The sequence below is a fragment of the Pelecanus crispus genome, chromosome 4 (genome assembly GCF_030463565.1).
Source record: "Pelecanus crispus isolate bPelCri1 chromosome 4, bPelCri1.pri, whole genome shotgun sequence".
Lineage (NCBI taxonomy): Eukaryota > Metazoa > Chordata > Aves > Pelecaniformes > Pelecanidae > Pelecanus > Pelecanus crispus.
Genome location: NC_134646.1, coordinates 71213831 through 71237103, shown reverse-complemented (window position 1 = coordinate 71237103; position 23273 = coordinate 71213831). Strand labels below are relative to the sequence as shown.

At 39.0% G+C, this 23273-nt stretch overlaps 1 protein-coding gene across 3 annotated transcripts in view; it reads right to left on the bottom strand.

Annotated features, from left to right (window-relative positions):
* The window catches only part of RAB28 (RAB28, member RAS oncogene family), a 67060-nt gene extending 48898 nt beyond the window's left edge, over positions 1-18162 (bottom strand). For all 3 annotated transcript variants that reach the window (XM_075709650.1, XM_075709649.1, XM_075709652.1), the window contains exons 1-3: positions 18085-18162; positions 10589-10685; positions 5281-5369 (exon numbers count right to left, since the gene is read on the bottom strand). In XM_075709650.1, coding sequence (XP_075565765.1) covers positions 5281-5369; positions 10589-10685; positions 18085-18162 — 264 coding nt within the window. The remainder of the gene's footprint in view (positions 1-5280; positions 5370-10588; positions 10686-18084) is intronic.
* Between the last annotated feature and the right edge of the window lie 5111 nt (positions 18163-23273).

The following is a 23273-nucleotide window of genomic DNA, read 5'->3' as shown; positions in this document are numbered from 1 at the left end:
CTCCATGATCTAAAACATTGCCTCTAAAGCATATTCTTTTCTTAACCATTCTTTTTTTTAATCTTATCAATATTTGCTATACTTAAGAAACAAAGATGGCAGGTATGACATCTTAGAGATGCAAAAAAAAGCAGCATAGCATCCAGGTCATAAAGAATACTTCCTGCTTAGATTTTTGTCACAACAGCACTCTATAAGCAACTTAGTATGATATAGATAATTAATGAAGGACTAGTCACAGCTCCATAGCTAAAATTTATTTCACCTTTTTTTATTTAACATAGAATCCCCATCACTGCTTTCACAAAAATACATCATATTTTCCACAAACTTACAGTATATGGAGTACAGAATGAGTAGATAGTATAAAAGCTGTTATTTTCCGAATATGCATGAAAAATTAAGGTGGAAAATTAACACCGGCCTTTTTACACAAAAGTAGTGCATTTCCCTGCCATGAAAAAGGTTTGAAACATATGGAGAACAACATGCAGAGAACAGCATGTTAATTCTCTAGTCTCCAGCAATGTGGCAAATAGTCCCTGCTTGCATAATTGCACTCTAGTAAGAGTGACACTCTGCCTACATTAGTGCATATGTGAGTGCTTTTTGTTTTGGAATTATAGAGTATTTTCAAAAATAGGTCACTAGAAACTGAGAATATTGCAGAAATTATTTGCTGGTCTCTGGGGAAGGTAAAGTCTGCAGTACTCTTATTCTATTAACAAGCCAATTTATCAGATAGTGTTTGCCCGCTCTTAAAGATACTTTAAACCAGATATGTGGGTAGGGGCAGCAATTACAGGTAAGAGAGAGGAGCGGTTCCAATATACCTACCAGGAAAACAGCAGCAGCGCTATTATACAACAGAACTGCAATTATGGAAGTGTTGTAACCAGGCAATATATTCACACTAGACAATCAACATTTAAAAGGTGTCAAGTTTATGTCAAGATTTGTCACAATAAAAGAAAGCTACAGAAAACACTAATTAAAACCGTATGTTTTCTTCTTCAGGTTTATCCTCAGCTGCCCACATCCTATGACTGACTTTAGTATGAAGAAACTAAATTAACTTCCAAATTTTCATTAATATTCATGAAATATGTCAGATAAAAATTCTAAAGTATTCTTTTCTAGTCACAGAATATTCATTTTAGAAAACAGTAACTTCATCATGATGTCTTGCACATCTGCAGAAATGCTATTTTTACAGGTGAAAACAGTTTAGGGTCTACATATACTTAACCACCATTGTCTTTGCTGATACTGAGGATATGGTCACTCAAATACACATGATCAAGTTACCATAATTGAATGAGCTACTGTCTATCAGCTGAGCTATGGTAAATGACTATATGATTACTCTTAACCTCTCTCAATTCTGAGATAAATGTGTTTTAATCAACACTGACAGAAAGCTGTTTATTAGAACCTTTCATTTGTAAAGATCAAAGAGCTCTTCTTCCCCCAAGCTTGCAGAGTTCTTCTGACCCATCAGTGAAATCCAGCTACCAAGACAGTATGTGGCAACTATATTGTTCTGGATGAGCAACACCAGAGAAAAAAAAAAAAAAAAAAAGGACAAAAAAGAACTGCTTAAAGGCAGCAAGTGAACTGCAATTTCTCCAACTGCAACCACACAAGCAAATTAAATAGGTTCCCATCCTCAAATCTGAAACTCTTATTTTAAAACATGGAACAAGAAATCAGGCACCTCAGTCCAAAAATGGCACCTTAACAGTAACTTAACCAAAAGAACTATCCTAGAGAATTGATTCAGCTCTCATTCAAAGAGAAGGAAACCTCCAGTGGCAAGGTTTGCAGCAAAGTATAGATGGATGCTCCACTTACTCCCCCTGGTATCCTGATCAAATTTCAACTGAGATCAAGTAAACTGTAGACTTGCTATTAAGATAACATTTTCAGTTGCTGTAGATTCTCAAAACTTCCATTTCCAGCTGGTCTTAGTATTTCGTGAGTAGGTCTGCCATACATTTGGAGCAGAAAAGAAAGAATTCAGCCACTTGTGATTTCTGAATCTCACGATGATCAACCAGATTAAGTCTATTCAAGGCTGTAGGCATCTGCAAATACTGGATAAAAGCATGATGCATACTGTAGGCATGCTGCAAGCTATTCTACACATGTACTTAAAATCTGAATGATTTAGATTTGGAGAATACGTGCAGATGAACACAATTTCTGCAACAGATCCAAATCATCTACTCTATGTGTAAGTGTACAGCTTGTGTACTTTACAAACACGATGTTTAAAATCCCGGTTGCACCACACACGCTGACAAAGTGCAACACACCATAAGTACACATACTTTCTTTGTAGTAACCTTCACTAGAATTGCTCCAATATTTTAAAGACTTTCGTGTACTGAGGAATCCAGAACTGAACACAGTAGTCCGAATGTAGCCTCAAAAATGTCAGAGAGGACGATAATCACTTTCCTTGATTTGCCTACTTCATTCTTACTAATGCAGCCCAGTATTCACTTAGCTTTTACTGTTGCAAGGGTGCATTGCTGACTCCCATTCAACTGGGTTTTTTCCAGTAGGACCCCCACCGTCTTTTCTCCAAAGCCATTTCACAGAATGACTGAGGTTGGAAGGGACCTCTAGAGGTCATCTGGTCCAATTCCCCTGTTCAAGCAGCATCACCTAAAACCAGCTGCCCAGGACCATGTCTGTCCGATGGCTTTTGAGTATCTCTGAGGATGGAGACTCCACAACCTCTCTCTGCAACCTGTGCCAGTGCTGGGTCACCCTCACAGTGAAAAAATGTTTCCTGATGTTCAGAGGGAACCTCCTGTGTTTCAGTTAGTGCCCACTGCCTCTGGTCCTGTTACTGGGCACCACTGAAAAGAGCCTGGCTCCATCTTCTTTACATCCTCCCTTCAGGTATTTATATACATTGGTAATATCCCCCTGAGCCTTCTCTTCTCCAGGTTGAACAGTCCCAGCTCTCTCAGCCTTTCCTCATAGGAGAGACGCTCCGGTCCATTAATCAGCTTCGTGGCCCTTTGCTGGATGCTCTCCAGTTGATTCCTCGATACTTGATTCCCAGCCTGCATAAGGTTATTCCATCCCAGGTGCAGGACTTTGCATTTGTCTTCAGTGAACTTCAGAAGGCTTATGTTGGTCCATTCCTCCAGTTGGTCATGGTCTCTCTCAATAGCACCCCTACCCTCCAGCATATTGACCATTCCTTCCCAATTTGGTGTCATTTGCAAACTTACAAACAATGTTTTGTTCCATTGTTCAAAAAATTAATAAAAGACAAGACCCCAGTACCAACCCCTAAGGAATACGACTTATAACCAGGCACCAGTAAGACACCTAGCTATGGACCATCTCCCAGCTGTCCATTCAGTTTTTCAGTCACCTTATGGTCCACCCATCCAGTCTGTATCTCTACATTTTGTCTGTAATAATATTATGGGAAATTATGTCAAAGGCCTTGACATCCACTGCTCTCCCCTCCACAGAGCCAATCAACTAACCAGAGAAGGCAATCAAGTTGGTTGGGCACAATTTACCCTTGCTAATTCCATGCTAGCTCTTCCCAATTCCTTTCTTGCTGCTTTGCTGTCCATTCACAGGAATTTTTATACATACTTAAAAGGATTTTTCTTTCTAAATAGTCCTACTTGTTCTACTTTATCTTTCCTCTTTCTTCTACGAAGCTACAGATGTTCAACATGAAATAAGCTTCTGCCTAGAAACAAGCTGAAAGCAGTGCCTTTCCAAATTATTCATGGTGTTTCATGAATAGATGAAAATAAAGATAGTTTTATGTGTCTTTAAGAGGTGCTGTTACAAAGCTAATAGAAAACTGTGTTACAAGTCAGCTTTGATGATAAGAAGCCTATTACAGACATTGGCAATACATCCCAACAATGGGAGACAGAACAGCCATTAGTTCATTAAAAAAATTAGTTATAATGAGGGTTGGGGGAGGATTAAAGGAGACGAGATTGGACGTAGGGTCGTAATGTGCTCAGAAAGACTAAAAATCAAACTTTTTTAACTTTAGCCTTACTGATATCAACGTTTTCACTACTTTGGGGCACTGGCATTAACTTTTTGACCTGTTTTGGCTGGTAAGAAACTCCTAAGTTTATCGCCAAATTCAATACAGAAAAAGTTAATAGCCTTTTATTTCCTTCATTGAGTCTACTTTGGGCATATGGCAACAATTTGTGATTAATCAAATTCCCTCTGTCATGGAAGCCACTTTCTCCTGTTGCTTGGTAGATCTTTAACAGGGCAGCAAAATGTTTTTTATTAAAAAATAAGAAAATGCTATAAAACAGATGCAACAGCTAAAAACATTTAGACATTTTTTGAAAGTGACAAAATGTTAAATTGACAAGTTTGTCATTATTCTATTAACTAATAAATCCTAATCTCCTTAATTAGTCATTCCTGTGCTATACTTATTAGTACAAAGTTTCTGTCCAGTAAAGTTGCAGGATTCCATATTCCTATTGCTTAAAGTATCGGGGGGAAAATAGGTGCATTTGTTTTCTTTTCAGATAAATATAACATTTCTGTAACAAAATGTTATGCCTACTGTTCTCATTACAAACTCCAAATTAAAGAACAGAATACATTTTAGGATCACTTATGTTAAGAAGTTTGGCATATAGCACGCCCTCCTAAATAATCTCATAATTCAAGATACTGTTATAATATTTAGCTTTTACTTAATCATACCATTCACTTTAAGTTGCTTAGTTAACCTCAAGATAAAATGAATTTTCATTGGATAAGAGTTCTGCAAAAATATTTAGCTACCTGGTTGCCTCCTTTTGTTTGCCCTCTTATAACCCCAGTTGCATTATGAGTTTAATGGTGTAGGATTGCTCTTAATTTCCTCCTTCTACTTTTTTCCCCCAGGAGGCATCTGTTCTAAAAGCAGCCACTATATCTACCATGTGGATATCCAAATAGCCTTTACTACTTACTATGATTGCTTTTCTTAACTCAAGACACAAAGCATGGAAACATACGTCTGTTCTTGAGAGTTATTCAGATCTACAAATGCACACCCTTGCTTTGCTTTTTAAGTCAGCTCTAAAAAACTAACTACATACCAAAATTAGACTTGCATATGAATATCAATTAAGTGTAGGTTAAGCAGAGATTCAACATTTTTGAGATCTATGAAACAACAACCTGTAAGATATGTATGATTTTAAGAACAAAGTTTCAATGAATTTGATATAATTACTATAGATACAATTATCATCATTTATACTGTACCTGAGCTCCATAAATATATTTATCCAGCATTTTGCCTCCTATTGTTTGCCCCCCTACATCCCATACTTGAAGAGTAACATTCAAATTTCCTGAAAAAGAAAATGATACTGATATTGTATAACCTGGAAAATTTAGATACAAATAAAATTAAAGATATATTCTCTCAGCAGGTAATACAGCACTAGCATATCAACAGCAATGGCTTTTTAGAAGTATACAATAAATAGTAACCAAATTTCAACACAAAGATGACTATGATTTGGAAAAAAGTCACTTGTGCGCAGCTAAGTCATTAAGATGCAGTAATACTATAGCTAGATATTAACATATTTAATATTAACAGAAAAGAATTGGAACTGCATAAACTATAACATTCCTGACTAGAAATTATATAACATACTTCAGTGAAGAAACACGTACAACTTTACAGAGAAAGTTCTATAGCACTTGGATTTGAAAGGTAACACAATTAATGCCAACTTAAGCTCATTATTTCATACTCTATGTCCCTCCCCCGCCTCCAAATTTTCTTTACAAATCTAGAAGTGGGGAAAATCTGCACAGTAACTGCATATTGGTAATCTAAGTTGAGGATGCAAACTATCCTATGATTATTTCTTCCACCCACCACCCCAAAGCAGGCAACTAAATTGGACACAATTTACATAATTTCACCTTCAAAGAATCTACACCAAGAATAGATCTTCCTTTCTATTCTAAACAGTCTTCAAGCTATGTTGAAACTATTAACAGGTTTTCAGAAACAAAGTAACAAAAAATCAGTGTAAATACAGAATATTTAATATCCTGCAAGTCATACATATTCTGCAAGCTAACCACTCAGAAACCCTCTCTAACTAAACACACACACAGCAATGTATGTCACCATGTGCCTACAAACATATTAAAGTATAATTTGGCTCATTTTGAAGGGTGAGAACTGTTTTCAAAACGTACTGATTACCTGGAAGCACCAAACTTTAATACAGCAAGGTGTGATGAAATTTTTTCTAATCTGCATACAACTCACATGACTTACATGTTAATAACAATTTACATACTCACAAATAATCATAGCTGCCTATTAATTTTATTCTTGGACTAAAAAAAAAAAAATTGCAACAACTTCCACATCACAACTGAAAGATGAGTGAAAAAGAACCCAGTATTTTGGGCTGCTAAGAAAGACATACTCTTAATTCAACTATTTTATGTTATTAACAACCTTATTTTACACAATGCTATCTATTCAGCCATCAGTTTATAACTAACACACTCACATTAGTTATGCAAGGGAGTGTGCTCCATGGAAATACATCCCAGTGCTCAGTGAATATAAACAGCAAATTAGAACTATATAACTGAATATAGGCTACTTGTGGTATTAAATACACCACATTACAGTTTTATGATGTATCTTGCTTTAATCTGGTTAAAAGCACACATTTCCTAAAGTGCTACTTCGGTGTGAAATATATAGAGACGAATGTGAGGCAATCTATTCACAGTACTTTTAAGCTACACTGCATTTTATCTAATACTAAGATAAAGAATTTCTACATAGAGCTTAGTAAATACATCATAAACACTCCAGTTCAATAAAGGCAACCTTTCACAGATTAAAAAGCTTATTTGTTTTGACAGTGCATATACTATGTATTAATTCATTATTTTTAAAGCTTGGAACCTAAGTGACTGCAAACAATGCAGGAAAGTCTTCCATAAAGTATGTGGTGTGGATAAACTGGTGAATCTGCAGTCTGAAATTACTATGCATCCTCAGTGGGTATACAAACTAAATATGCTCAAACGTTCACCATGCTGCAGTATTCTACCCCTAACTTGGTTGTATGTATTGTACTGGAAATTAACCATGTCATTCATGCCAGCTATTTGGAAAAAAAAAGCTTTATAAATATTATCCCTTTCAAACTCAACAATTTTCAGATGCCTAATTCTGTGTTCAAATGCTTTAAAAAGTTTCTAACTTCATTATTCCTCCTAAGAATAGCAATCATGCACAACATTCTGGGCTTAGTACCTGGATAACTGTATGAAATTATGTGAGAAACTTCAATGCAGGAAGTTAAATTAAATGGTCTCACAGTGACTGTTCAACTGAAAAATCTACTATTATGAATTATTTACTTTCCTTCACTAACAACAGAAAAAAGAAATAGGGGAAAAAAGGTTGGAATGCTCATTTAAGGTGGAGTGGTTCTAATTAAGACCTCACTAACTACTGAAATTCATGCTGTCCATCTCCAGTACAAAATGCTTCATTTTCCCTTTTTTTCAGTTCAGTCCTGTAATACTTGCTTTGTGCTCAGATTGATTTGGGGGGAGAAAGAAGAATGTTAGGATTATTCTGACAGAAGGAAAAACTATGGACAATTTGCCTAGCAATATTTAATTAACAACTATGATAATAGCACATGAAGTTTTCTGCAATGAGTTTGAAATCTTCTGTTTTTTCATAGATTTAAGAGGAACATACAAACTGGAGAATGACAACAAAACAAAAAGAAACCACACACAATAAGACAGTTCTTAGAAACAAGGTTAACATCCCAATAAAAATAACTGCAGAATCCCATAAAAATAATATGTAACACACTGATAAGGAACAAGAAAACACTAGCACTTCTTTACTCTGTAGAAAATGCACACAAGTGCGAAGTTAAAATAACTGAGGCAACACAGTGCAGGTATCTAGATTGTTTCTGGTATGAACTGAAGCCACTGGGCTGATTCAGTAGTGATCCTGCAGAAGTATACTTGGTGCATTAGTTAACCTTACTTAAAGTGCTGCACAGTCAAGATGGAACTAAAAACATGAGCCTGCCCACTTTTTGCACTGACGGCTTAAAAAAATCCTTTTAACAGAAGAATCCTGTTTACTTGACTGCACCCACAACCTTCCTAAAAGTATTCGTCTATGGCTCTTAAGAATCTCTATCAGCAGACCCTCTGACTCACAGATACACTATTTAAGCAGTAAAATGTGCACCGTGGTTGCATCCAGACTATACAAAATACTGCATCAATAAATATACTGAAATTGATTTACATTTGAAAAAAATATTTTGAACAAACTGCATGAAGAGAATTTGTCAACAGTTGAACACTAAAAGTCATATTGTTCAAAATTAATGAAAGCATTTACTATTTGTATTAAACCATATTGTTTTACCATGTAAAATATTTACTTTTTTCCCTGCAAAACTGCATCAGTTACTACAACAACTGGAGACAAATACAGCTTTTATTTTAAAAAAGCCAAAAGAACCCAGAAAAACAGTACTTATTTTACAAGCTAAAATGCATTTCTAATGTGTTCTAATGCAAACTTCCGTGCAATTCCAGAAATCAGTAATTTTAACTTCTGAGATCTTTGCTCACGTTTATAAAGAATAAAAAAAAATTCAAATACTGAACCACAGTTATTCATCAATTCTCCTACTAAATAAGAGAAATCGAGGCTTTTTTCCCTCCTGATACACACATTATAATTTCTGTGCAGCAGTATGAATTAACCTTTCAAGTAAACATAGCAGCTCCGCAAACCCAGAACTAATCAAGAAATTAGAAAAATCCGCTTACTTAAGTAATACTTCCCATTACAGTATTTAGAAATTTTACCTCCCTCCCTGTTCTCTTCCTTCCCTCTCACTCCCTATCACCAGTTCAGCTTACCTATAAAACACAGAAATCCATATATACCTAAACACATATATAGGCATAGGCAAAACCAGAATGACAATCTACAGAAAAATGCTTCTTCCTAAATATGAATACATTCCACAAACATTATTATTTTGTTAATGATAAATGAGAAAAATAGATGTACAGATTTTGTTGCTGGTTTTGGTGCTATTTTCATCTGTATTCTGATTTTATTACAAAATAAACTAGAAGAAAGTAAAACATGAATGAATCAATAGTTGATAATTTTCCAAATTTTCTACTCAACAAGAATATTTAGAACCCCAGTAATGTACTAATAGCTTATGTATGCTTAACAGCTGGAAAAAAACTTGCAAAATACAAGTTCTCAGCATGTACACTGCATGATTTGTGTACACATTCCACTTGCAAGTACTGCTGCTAAGTATTATGCACACTGGTATTTTTAGAGGCATGAGCAGGACAATAAAAAAATTATTCTGTTGATTTTATGGAGAAATAAGCACTGAAATTTGGTACTTTATCACTCACCAGATAATAAAAAAGTACAGCAAAATGGCCAAACCAAAATAGTGAATGCAAGAATAGTCTGAAAAGATTATTCTGTTTCACTTAAGAAAATATATAAACATAACCAAGAAATTATTGGCAATATAATTTTAACAAAATAAGTTCAAGAACTGTATATATTTTCTTGTAACTTCAGGTTATAGCTAAAATGCTTCATTTCTGGGTTTGCTTCCTTTCCCGCCCTTCACAAGGAAAAAAGACAGAACTACAGAACTTGCATCAACTTTATCAAATCTCACTACAACTTTTAATAATTACTGTTCTAACTTCTTCCGATTTCTGAAACTCGAAGAAAATGCATTTAATGAAATACTTTCATACTTAGAAATTGAGCAACCACAAATCAATGAAAAGACTTATTTCAAACCCCCAATTGTTTGGAGACAAACTTCTACCAGCAACTATTCTTTTTTAATTATTTTTTTGCATTTTCCATGCAGTGTGCTGCAACTGGCATCTAAATAGTTTCTTTGCCATCATGAAGTGAAACATCTTGAATGCTCAAACTGTATTTTTATGAGTGCCGAGGGACCCTAAATTTTAGTGGTCTATTAAATGCCAGCAATTTCATGCTGCCTTGCATAAAACAGCATTCACATATTAGAGCACTGCGATTCCATAGCTGCATTATGCTTCTCTCACACAACTCAAATACAAGTTGTGCATTTCATTAAAAAAAAACTATTCCTTTCAAAACACACATACTTTTTCAATGAATGTATTTAAAGTTCCATTTCATTGTTGTATGTTACACTACCCACATGGACAGCGAGAACACTCAAGTAGAGATAATAAAAATCATGAATATAGATAGCATTCCTTTTATTTGAATTCTGTATTTTACTTAAAGATATAAGCTGCAAATGCATAACACTTTGTCACCTGGCAAGAACATACTAACAAAATTTTCTCTTAAATTAGGTAAAAACCTAATTTACTTTGCCATAAAAAGCACTGTACTAAGCTTATTTAGTATACATTACTTTGAAGAATCTGTTTCTGCAAGTCTTACTGCTGCCCAGCCTTTCAATGTTAGTTTTTATTCTCTTACCTGGCAATATTATCCTTTTCAAGAAGAAGTCCAGTCCTATGGTTTGTTTGTACTGTTTTCCAAATGTCTCTTGGGCAAAACGCGTGGCTAAGGATGTCTAAAACAGAACAATATCAAATTAAGTTGTCATTTGAAACAAAAAACTTGATGTTAAACCAGAAGCATGAAACACAGTTAAGCATTTTTTAAATCAACGCATGCTGACAGTGTTCATGGATTTGGATTGACAAGCATTCTAGCCAACTTCAACATAATAAGAGGAGGTGTCAAAGGCTACTAATTTATGCAAAAAGAAGGAAGGAGCGTATTTCCTTTGTATTTCAAAGATACTGTGATATTCATATTACAAAATATTACACAGATTTGAATGAGGTATCATTAGTATGCTCAAATTGACACAAATCTAAGTTACACTATCCATACCTGAAGAGCTTATTATTTCTAAAAAGCGTTCATTTCCAACACAAGGGTCTTTCCCTGGTACAGAACACCATGATCCCAGACCAACTTTCTGGGAGGGAACAGAGATCTGCATAGTGCAGAGTCCCACAGGGGCTCCAAAGTGTGGTGGGATTCCTGCCACTGTACATCAAAGTTTCAGGATCAGGGATTACATTAAGTCTAAGATAGGAAGAGTACTTTCTTGTACACAGAAAAAAACTCAACTCATGTTAAGAATGCACATTTGCAGAATCATTCCTTTAAGTAGAACTTTGGAAACTTATTTCTTCAATTTATATTTTGTGCATTTATTATAGTAGACCAACACACTGCTGACCTAATAACGAATCAGCTTTTACTACATACTGCTAAAAGGATACACCACTAACCTCCATAAAGTAAGGAAGCAAGGCTTTTATATTCTTTCACTAGCAATTTAAGTTCTCCATGCACGGAAAAAAAAAAAAAAAAAAACCACACACACCAAAACCAAAAAAACACCAAACCAACCCCAATGGAAAGGGAAAGAAAGAAAGAAATCCCCACAATTTAAGGCTGGGAAAAAAGGAAAGGAGAAAAGAGAAGTGCAATTATAAAGAGTACAATAGTTTGTATTGTGGAAAAAATTACATACTATACTTAAAATGAATGTCACATAGGTAAAACACATCCTGCATCAAATTAGTTGCGTACACTTACAAATCTCTTGTTGACATGACATCTGAAAATATAAAAACAAAGCAGTTGCAGGGGAAAAAAAATCTAAATACATATTTAGATTGGGGGTGGGGGGAAGCCTAGCAGCCTCACAAAACCCTTACACTGTCTAAGAAAACTCACAATGGGCAAGAAGGAATTTTTTTGCCAGCTTTCCATTCATCAAGACCTGAAGAGATGACTCACATAAATTGTTATTAGAAATTGCTGTTAGAGCACATTTAGTTAAAAATGCAACAGTAAAATAATGTCAATAGTTCTGAAAAATGAGAATAGGCAAGCTCTGTTAATAGAACGGTTATAACAGAGATCTAAATTATGCTAGTAATGTCAAATATACACAGGAAGAAAAGGTAACTTACTCTTTTTTTGCATGAAAACGTGATCACCAGAGCTCCAGCACTAAAGCTCTAGTATGAATGGCAAACATTTATTCAAGGCAAACATTTATTCAACTATTTAATTACATGTGAAGTAAATAACACAAGATTTACTGTTTTCTTGTTTCTATATCACATTTATATTCCTATCACTGTCTCATATATATAAAAACATAAATTATGTTTTGATATCAGAAGATAGGAAGTAATCCAAAAAATCAGTTAAAGACTATGGCAACATTTTCATTTACTTCACTGAACTCAAGCCCCGAGAGGATTAAAAATAAATAAATAAATGGGGGGAAAAAAGCAAGTAAACTAGAAATAGCATTAAGTACGCTTATATATTTATATCACTGTGAAAAGGGTGAAGACCACAGAGGATGAATCGTGAGAAGATTCTTCTGCCTACAGCTATGCACAAAACAAAATTCAGTACAGATTTAGACTGTAGCAGTAAAAAAAAAAAAATCAGAGGAACTGATTCTTTTAATCACAATAGTTAGCATGTCAAGTTTACACAGACATCATTTTTAATCTGTCATGACCTGAAAGATGTAGATAAGAACATTGCAATAAGAACATTGCAGGACTACACCACACAGTCTTCTCCTTGAAATTTTCCTTTTTGGAAAAGTAACCAGTACCTAGAGTACAGATAAAAATATCATCTGACTATATCATAGTATTCTATATTCTCCAACACACTAATTTAGATCCCCATTAAATAAGCAACCACTCCCTTCTTGTTTTAAGGGCTCAGTAAATATTAGCTTTATCACTCTGTGACACTCAATATTCCCTGAGGGCTTCTAGGGGTGTTAGTAAAAATAAACAACATACATTCAATTAACAGCCAACCAATAAGAGCAGCAAGTAATCAACAGCATGGCAAAGTTCTCTTAAACAGTTTTCCTCTACTGTGCTCTTGAATGCAAAGGAATTTATAGCAAAAAAATCATTGACTAACTCCTTTTTAATTTTTTTTCTAATAAACATTAGAGGTCAAGGAAGGTGTTGCATTACCAGACTAGAGTTCTCTATTTATTATTCACAGAACAAGCATTAATCCACAAAATACTAAAAGCAACAGTCCAAACTTCTCCCCAACAGTAAACAGAGGAGTTATGTCAATGCATATTCAAGTACTTCTACAATGCAAATACTCCCTTCAATCCTAAAATTGTTCTCTGCCATGCTTGCCATAAGATTCTGCATGACAGTTTTGGCTGTAAGGATACATTGAGTACAATCTATGTAAAAAACGACCAAACTTAAATAATGGTTCAGTAGAACTGTAGCTATAAAAATAAATAAGTGATCAGTGACCATTTTTAAAAAAGATTATGCTCTATCCATAAAATTGGAGCTATTGATCTAGCAATCAGAGGATAGTATGGTATCAAGAAGGCCTTGCTCCTTCACATCTCTACTAAGACAGCCAGGCCACCGACTTTCATAGCAGACTTTCCATTAGACCCAGTTTGGCATGTTCACACAATTGTCTTAAATACTTCAAAGCAAATGTTTATATGCTGTTCTAAATAGCAATACACTATTGGAAGTTGGTGTTACAAACTCCCTCCTTTCAGAAAAAAAAAAGTCTTTGGGTTCTAACATACAGCAATCAAGACAGCAGTAAAAAATAATACATAAAAATTACAGTATTCTAAGCGCAAACTACAATGGGATATTTGGGAAGGTTTTTTGGAAGCAAAGATGCAATTAAACCTCACAGATGAGGCAAGACAACTTCTTGCTTCTATTTTTCAATGTCAACAACTCACAGTATAAGCTGCTGAAAAGCTGTTCCTAAATACCTATATGTAGGTATATGTAGACAAGTCAAACAGAACAAGCAATGACAGCCAGCTCTAACTGACACTGACTACTCACCAGGACAACGTGGAAACTTGTAGGGGAAACCCTGCCAATGACAATTCTTTGAGTAAAATCCTATAGAAGAAAGCTTTCAGAAAGTGATGCCAAAGTGTAGTATCATAGTTGTAAGAAAGAAAAGCTAAAAACAAAATTCATGCAAGCATCTAGTTCTGAAGCCATGAATTTCCATTCGCATACCAACTTTACTAGCCAACTAAGAATCCACTTTCCAAAAACCAACACGTATCTATCCCTTCCCTCACTCCCTTCCAGAACGTCAGTGCCATTCCCCAAGCACGCCAACATTCACCCCTCAGTCATGTCCTACCCCTACTGGCAAGGATTTTGAGACAGACAAAATGAAAAGAAACACTAGGCTAAATAATTTAATGCTTTAACTAGCATAAAACCACATGACTGTCCTACACAGAGAATTTGCAACTGAGAACAGTCTAGCTTGGGGGAGGGGAGGGGGTATTTTGTAAACAAGAGAAGTAGTTTTGTCATCTGAAGGTGATGTCTTTCCACTCTACTCCTAACTACTGATAAAATTTTGTTCACTGAAAAACACTAAATTATCAAGGCTTTTTGACATTAGACATGCATCTATGAAGCTAGGCCAATCTGCACAGGATATTTGATGAAATTTTCCATTTGCAAGACTGAACAGTGACAACAATGCTTCTGTCAACACTGATGAAGTTTTTGAGCCCATGTGTAACAAGATCCAGAATTGGCACAATGCTTAAAGATCTGACATCCTAAAAAATCCTAAAGCAAGCAGGACACCAGTCTGTATTCCAGCCTACATTTTAGCTCCTGCAAATTCCCACACCAGGTCAAGTATTCACTCTCTCATTTTCATCATCCATTGTTAAGAGGAGAAGGAAAAGGTAGGATGTTTCTGCTACCATACTTTAGCCGGAGTTGCAACAGATGGCAGAAAGACAGAACCTCCGCTGCTTTGCTCCTCCCACACACGTATTTTTCAGGACCTCCCTTCCCATGAATAGCTCCAAGATTTTCTTCCAGAGGCCCAAAACCTTTTTCAACCATAGCAAATCAGAGTTATTCTAGCTCAAATCAGCATCATTATACACTTCAATATTAAGCCAATCTGTGCATAGCAAGAGTAGAAATATCTGGATCATAACATCATTTTTTTCAATCCATACTAGTACTGCTGGTTTATTTTAATGGAAAATCATTTTGGCTCAGGAAGAGTGGGTTGATTTAAACCTAGATGCACAAGGCTGCTGTGTGTATATATGTTTCCTTCTGTAATCCAAATCAGAGAGCCAACTGCTATTAATAATTGCTGTTTATTTTCATCTCACATTGTCCCTGCTTCCGATTTCTTTTCAGGTTGTTTTCCTAGTTTGTCTAGTTCATTAAAATCATTGTTATCTTCTTACTAACCAATCTTGCCTCCCTCAATTTTTCTTTTCAACAATTTACCATTTCCTTACCGTCTCTATTTTACCCTAACACTTCTTCAGCTTTTACTCTGTCTCACTCTCTCACTCCTCTCATTCCTTCTTCCTTTTTTACTCTTCTCTCCTCAGAGCTTGCTCCAGCAGTGCTTATTCCTACCCTTAAAATTCTAAGTATCCAATTATTCATTCAACCACCACAAAACAAATTAATAGAAGCACAACATGGATAGAGCAATTCCTAGCTAGTGGAAACAAAACATTACCCTTAGCTTGAACTGACACTGATTTGTTTTTAAACTGCTACCAACCCTTGCACACAACCTCAATCACGTTGCTTCTAAACAATGGGTGAGGAAAGAGAAATGAAGTTTTCATCCTCAGCCAGCTGACTCACAAAGACATAAATTTTTTTCCCTGGAGAACTGAAGACCAGACAGACCCAGATGGCCAAGAGGGAGGAAATAAAAGCCTTTTTTTTTTTTTTTCCTCTTCTTTTTCTGGCAGGGGGGGAAGCAATGGAAAGAAGTCAAATGTGAACATCTCACACTAAACACAAGATGCAATATTTCAAAGATGTATTCCATTACTTCCTACACTCCTCCTGTCTGATGATCCCAGTGACAGAGAAGGAGAAAAAACAATATCTTGCACAGTAAATGAGAGGCTAAGTATGCATGTGTGTAAAGACCAGCTGTGAAACAGATGTGAGAGGCAGGCTATTTAGAGTTGAAAACATAGACATACGCATGTTTCAACAAGTAAGCGGAACGAGTAGCCAACAAAGGAGAGGAACCTCAACGATTTAGTCTTCTGAGGTGCTGGAAATAGCACTAGGTACATTTTATCCTTCCATTCCATGACCCAATCACTTCTTTATTTTTACAAGATCTTACAATAAATCTATTATTGCAAGTGTTTGCTGCCAGGCCATCAGGATGGCTGGAGGAAACCTCTATTACAGCATCATCTAGGGGGGACAGGAGGAAAAGCAGCCCACCGTAGCATAGCTGCTGCTCACGCAAAATAAACTGCACTTGAAGCACAGGATTCCTAGAGCCAGCAGGAGATTCAGTGAGTGGCAGCTCCCATATGAGAGGTAGGAACCAGCAGGAATATACATCAAAACTCAAGAACGCTTGAAAATCCACGTTTGGCAAGACGTCTTGCCACAAGGTGCTGAACAGCAGTAGTGAAAGGATTCCTCAGTCTGAATGGAAAACTCCTGGGGAAAGCTACCAGTGAAACAGCACTTCAGCTGTCAATCCTGTGCATTTATTATGCTCTCATCACACAGTCGCTTGGAATTGCCCATCTACTGACTCAGATGAATACAATACCACTTCAGACTGGGTTTAGAATCACTGGAGACAAGAAATGTTTTGTTTCTTCATAGAGTTCTGCATAAGTGAGCAAAACCATGTATGTACTTTCACTAAGAGCTTATTTCTATTAATGGCAGGCAGTTCATTTAAACCACCTCTAAGAATACTTCTACTTTTCATCCGAAATATTAAGCAGGCAGACTTTCTGCCTCAGCATGTTTTCAAGTTAATGATAGAGGAAAAATTGTATTCTTCAAACACGCAATAAAATTACAATTTTAGTGTGTATCTCACAAAAGGATTCAGGCTACATATTGCAATAGGTACATTCACACATGTAAGTAAAGATGAGTGACTATTTCCAGTGGTAAGAAAGCATCTTTTGCCTTCTTTGGTCTCTATTCGTCAAAATTTTGCTTTTAAAAAGACAAGTATAACTTGTTTATAAACAAACTGTTTACAAACAGTACGTAATTATGTCGATTATAGATTGGGGGGGAAGGTAAAAGTCACAACAAAAACTAAATTGACCCAGAAGCGTCTTTCCAATCTCTGAACCAGGAAGTCAAATAGATGCAAACTGTTCTAACCGCCTCAGGAGGCTGTCAGCTCCGAAGCCGAAACGAAGAGAGCCAGGAGCCCCAGCTAAGCGACCTTCCCTGCTCGCCGTTTCGGCGGGAACCGCGAATCCACCTGCTGGGCCCTGGGCCCCGACCGCCGCCCCCCGCCCCGCCGGCCACTGCGGAGAACCTGGGGCTGCTCCAGCAGCTCCCGCCCAGCGACCACCCGCGCCCCTGCGCGGTCTGCAGCGCGCTGACGGCACGGGGATCGCCGGGGAACGCCATGCCAGGCAGCGCCGTAGTATCAGCCGCTCCTTTTATGAAGGCTCAAGAAAATCGGATTAAAGTCGTCTACGTCTGTTTGTTGACCAAGCCTCCTCGGGTGCCGCGAGGGCACGGACGCCCCGTTAGAGGGTCTCGCTGCCGAGCAGGGGGCGAAGCGCCCCGGCCGAGGGCCCGCCCCTGCCTGCCGGCCGGGGAGCGGCGGGGGCCCGGCCCGGCTCCCCACTGCGCCCCGGCCCCACACACGCGGGGAGACGACGGAGGGGGAGAAGTGCGGGGCTGGGGGTGAAGGGGGAGCAGGCAGCCGGCGTCGCGCCGCCGGGTATCGCGACAACGACAGCGTGATAGACTGGAAGTCGCCACGGACTGCTCCCTCCTCAGCGGCAGAGCTGGGGGGAGCGCTGAGGAGGAAGGGGCTCGGGGCACCGCGGCGGAGAGGGGAGGAGCGGGGCGCTGCCGGCGGGGGCCGGCACTGACCTTGCCAGTGGTGCCGTCCCCCAGCACCACTAGCTTGAGCTGGCGGTCCGGACTCTCCTCCTCCTCCGAGTCCGACATGGTCCCTACGCCCCCGGCGGGGAAGGAGAAGAGGCGGAGGGCAGCCGGGCGGGACGGGGTGCAGGAGCGAGGAGGGGAAGGGGGAAAGGAGTGAGCGCCGCTCTCACGGAGCCGGCAGCTGTGCCGAGGCCGGAGCCGCCATCTTCCCTCAGCGCGCCCGCCGTCGCTATGGCCCGCACGGGACGAAACCAAGGAGAGAACGGAGGGAAGGGGGAGAGGGCGGCTGGCGGGCGGGAGCTACAGCAACAAATCCAAGAGCGCAAGCAGGGGGCACCCCGACGCCCTCGCTTCCGCCCCCCCCCCCCCAGCGGCGGAGCGAATGGTTCAGCCCGCCTCTCCGCCACGCGCAGCGGTGGTTTCGCCCCGAAGTGACGCCCCGCGCGGTAACTAAGGAACGTGAGGCCAGAGGTCGTGGGGTGGGCGGGGCATGGGGCGGGGCCAACGGCGCCAACGGCGCCAACGGCCGTGCGCGTGGGGCGGGGCGGGGCGGCGCGGCCGGAGGCGGGGGCGGGCGCCGCTGTTGCCCCTTGGGGCGCTGGCGGCGGAGCGGGCGGCGGGTCTCCGGGGAGGGCGGCCCCGGCAGGCGGCTCGAAGGCTTGGAAAGGGAAGGTGAAGCCCGGGCGGTTCCCGGAGAGGTGTCCTGTGAGAGCGGAAAACCGGTGGTCGGCCGTGCTTGTAGCGGAGGCGGTCCGCTTCGGCCTAGGGGCGGCCTTTCCATTCCAGCCGCATCCACCTGCACGGCCGGGGCCCTGTCGTGGCCGGGCTTCTGCACAGCGACAGGGTACATTAATATTTTTTAAAAAATGCGCTAGCGTAGAAAGCAAGTGTGGTAGCCAGCACTGCACCGAGTCCAGCCTGATTTCCCCAGCTGTTCTTGGCAGCTCTTTGCCCAACCTTCCCCTAAACCCGCCAGATAGGGATGCCACCGTTTTCTTGGGCGATCTGCTCAGAACTTGTATATCCATATAGGCAACTAGTAAGAAAACTTGCCTACATAGCCCTAACTGAATTTTAAGCCATTATTTTACTATGCGCGATGACCGTGGAGAACAGTTTATAACCTCTTTTGCAGCAGTCTTTCACATATTTGAACACTTAGCATGTCTTCAGTCCGTCGTCTTGTCTGTAGACTAAACAACTCCTCTTCCCTCAGTCTTGCCCTGGGTTGTCTGTGGACTTCTGATTATTCTTGTTGCTTTCCTTGGGCCCCTCTCCGCTCTCTTGAAGTGGTGTGCCAAAAACTGGATACAGTACTTTGGTTGAGACCTTATGAGTACTGAGTAGAGTGGAAGTATTACTTCATGTGTCTTACATACGAGACTCCTGTTTACATATCCCAGTATGATGTTTGCTTTCTTCACGGTATGACATTGCTGACTCATACTGTTTCTGATTTACTAAAAAATCTCTGAATCCTCTCCTGTTATCAGAATTTTACACACTTTTGAGGTTTTATTCCTGTTTAACTGTAGTGCTTTCTGCGTGTCCCCATTGAATTTCATCCTATATTTCAGGCTACTCGCACAATTTGTCAATGTAATTTTGTTTATAATCCTGTCCTGCAAAATGCATGCCATCCCTTCCAACTTGGTTATATCTGCAACTTTAAGAATCATATTCTCTATTCCAAAGTCATTAATAAGATATCCCATAGTACCAGATCTCTGCGAGCCCCTGTTTGACATATCCTTCCAACAGGACGAATGATGACAGTTCTTTGGGCATAGTTTACACAACAACTTGAACAAAAGAGCCAGCTAAAGCTGTTTATAGATGTATTTTAATGGATTCAATTTCAAGCTAAGAATTTTTAGAACAACTTTGTGTAATGTGTGAATAGAAATCATTCCTGTTTCAGTCTGTTTCAGGTTTTCTTTTTGAAATGTATGTCAGAAATTTCCAATATTACAAGTACACTGTTTTATTCAATCCTCAGCAGGATCAAGAAGATTCCTTATTACTCACGTATTCAAGTGTTTGCAGAATTGAGGCCAAATGCTTTCCCAATGACATTTTGAAAAAAGGGGAAAAAAAGCAGAAAAGACTTTAATTTCTAATGGAAAACCAGACGTACATCTTTGTCACTTTCTTCATACTTCAAAACAAATTAGATGTGTTACTCATCAACTATTTTCCACTTCAAATCATCTTTTAGCCTAATTGTACTACAAGTTCTCTTAACTAGGAACTTCGGCAAGATCAGCATTAGGGCTCAGCTGAACAGCATTTCTTGGAAGGAAGAGCAACAGGGACAGACATGGAATTTTCCTTTATGATTTCTGACATACTGAACGGTCGTTCAATTGGCATTGGACGTTTAAAAGCTCTGCATCTCCCATCGAGGCAGACGTGATTGATAAACTGTTGATGGAACTGTTCACATTCCTGCCAATTCTGCCTCAATCACATTAAGAAAGAACATAAAAGATGAACTCAAATCTTCACAGTGCTTTTGGGGAGAAGCAGGGTTCTATTCAACCCCCAAGACAAGAATTAAGGGGGTTCAGGCTGCGTGTGCAAAAGCAGGATGAACAGAGAGGAAAGTGCTCCAGGTCTCCAGGCTACATGTATCCTCATTTGCAATACGACAAAGAAACATGTGTGTTATAATACACATCCCCAAACTTAATTTTCTTCTTAGATGATGCTCATTTTTCCTCCACAAATCACCTGAACTTATTAAAAATTAGCGTCATCATCTAAATGAGTGAACAGTGCAGAAAGAACTGTTTCATCCTGAATATCATAGAATCATATCATAGAATCATAGAATGCTTTGGGTTGGAAGGGGCCTTTAGAGGTCTTCTAGCCCAACCCCCCTGCAGTGAGCAGGGACAGCTTTAACCAGATCAGGTTGCTCAGAGCCCCAGCCAACCTTGACCTTGAATGTTGCCAGGGATGGGGCCTCTACCACCTCTCTGGGCAACCTGTTCCAGTGCTTCACCACCCTCATTGTAAAAAATTTCTTTCTAATGTCTAGTCTAGTCTAATATGGCATTCATGGGCTTAAAGTTGTCTTAAGGCTGTGTATATGATCTATTTAAATAAGCACTTATATATTAAGGCATAATTTTGGAAACACAAAGAATACTTGATATGGATAAACATGCATGTTTGCTGTTGACTACCAAGAAAGATAAATGTAAACTACCCCAGGAGACAGCATAGTAACATAATCGGACTACTCAGCCCCCAAGAGCCTCCTTGCAGTTGTTAAGTGTATGGATGACAGGGATGTACTAAAATCCCTCTTGACTATATAAAAAAAAATCAGTGTACAAGATTAAAGCTGCCCAGTGGAGTTAATGCTATAATTAAGAATAAAACTACAAAAGACTGTTGTTTACCATTATTTTACTTTATAATAGTATAATGGAGCAAACAGACTACAAATCTTTGTACATCTCATTTGTTGATGTTCAGCAAGCATGTTAACGGCAGGGTATTGTTATTTTATGGGGAGTGGTACAGGTTGTTGGTACCAGCACATCCCCCCTAGGAAGGTTTTCAAACTGAAATGTTTTTGTCGTTGCAATCTTAACTACTTTGTTATATGCTAAATATGAGCAACATTTTATAGATGAAAGGAAGCTAGTCTTGAACTGCTTGATACTTTGCAGGTAAAGGAAGTATATCAAGCATGTTGAAATGCACTGGAATTAACAAACAGAGCACACTGCAGTCAAAATTACTTTTTTTTCATTGATGGCAGTATGCAAATAATTTGAAACTCTTCTGCATTTTTAGAATGCTAAGAAAAAAATCCTTGAGCAGTGCCTTTGAATAGAGCTTTCCCTGAAAAATGCCTGGGTCACCCAATGACACAGAAAATAAATACATATTGTTTAGTGGATATTCAGTCAGTATTTTGATATGTGCTCTTTTGTTTTTCATCATACGTTCTACATACTTCATATTATTTCTTTACGAAGAAATTTCACTGGTAATCCACTGGTAATTGAGAGTATTGTCAATGATAAGTAAGATGGCAAGGATTTGAAAATTTCCATATTTCATTTAGGCTCCAAATGAGGAAGCAATTGTATCCCCATTCTCTCTCAAGTTTTGGCCTGTTACTTAGCTGGAGCGTTTTCTACTGAATTAAATCAACTTTTTTAGTATGTGAAACCAAGTGGTACAGACAGTTTCCTATCTCTATATTTCAGAAAAAGGGAGGGAAGAGCTATATGACTTCATTTCAATTCCCTAAAACAATGGTTACTGATCAGTGGAGCCGTGGGTGTTTGAAAACACCTTGCAGGAGTCCATGCATGGTTGCTGAGAAAAGCAAACCCAGAAGGCTTAGAACTAGCCTATGTATATTTTCACTTTCAGCTGAGGACTTCTAAAAGTCTGTAAGACCGATTGTTGCTGTAGCTCTGTATCACTACTAAATGTTCCACCTTTATCTGCTGGGCAGTGAGTTTAAGAAGTGTTTTCATTTGGTTTGGTTCTTCGTCTTCAGATTATCACTGAAGTTGTTCCAGTTCAGTTTTAGCTGAAAAGGATCGAGTATTTGAAGGCATGGCAGCTCTCCCTAAGTGGGATCGCTACAACTGCCAAGTAAGTTTGGGTGGACAGAGGTAATGGAGAGTGGTGGGAGGGGCCAGAGAGGTTTAGGAGAGGAGACAGGCAGCGGTGGAGGAGTCAGAGGCTTTCTGTAGGTAAGGAAGCGGGTCTGGAAGGGTTGAGTGGGTGTTGTAGGAAGCTGGTGCAGGGGGAGATCTGCAGGAATTTCTGAGGGTCAGAGACAAGTGTGGGAATTTCTTATTATTCACTCTCCAGTCAACCCCTCTGTACAACATCTTCCTCCCTCCCAGGAGACAGGGCCACGTACCCAGCTCACTCCTCATCTGGGTCAAAAGGAACTTGCCTTCCTGGCACCTGCTTATTTCTGTGCCTCTCTTGGAGGCCACCACTTCCCTCCCTCACATCTTCCCCTACACCCTTCTGGTCACATTTTTCAGTGCAAGACATTGCTTTTCACTTCTGCTGTTGTTCTGAGCTGGCAATCAGAAATACCCTTACTTTTCCCCACCATTTTTCCACCATTTTGTTCCAGTTTAATTAGAAAATAATTGTTGGTTATCACTTCCAGTTTGAAGAAGAAA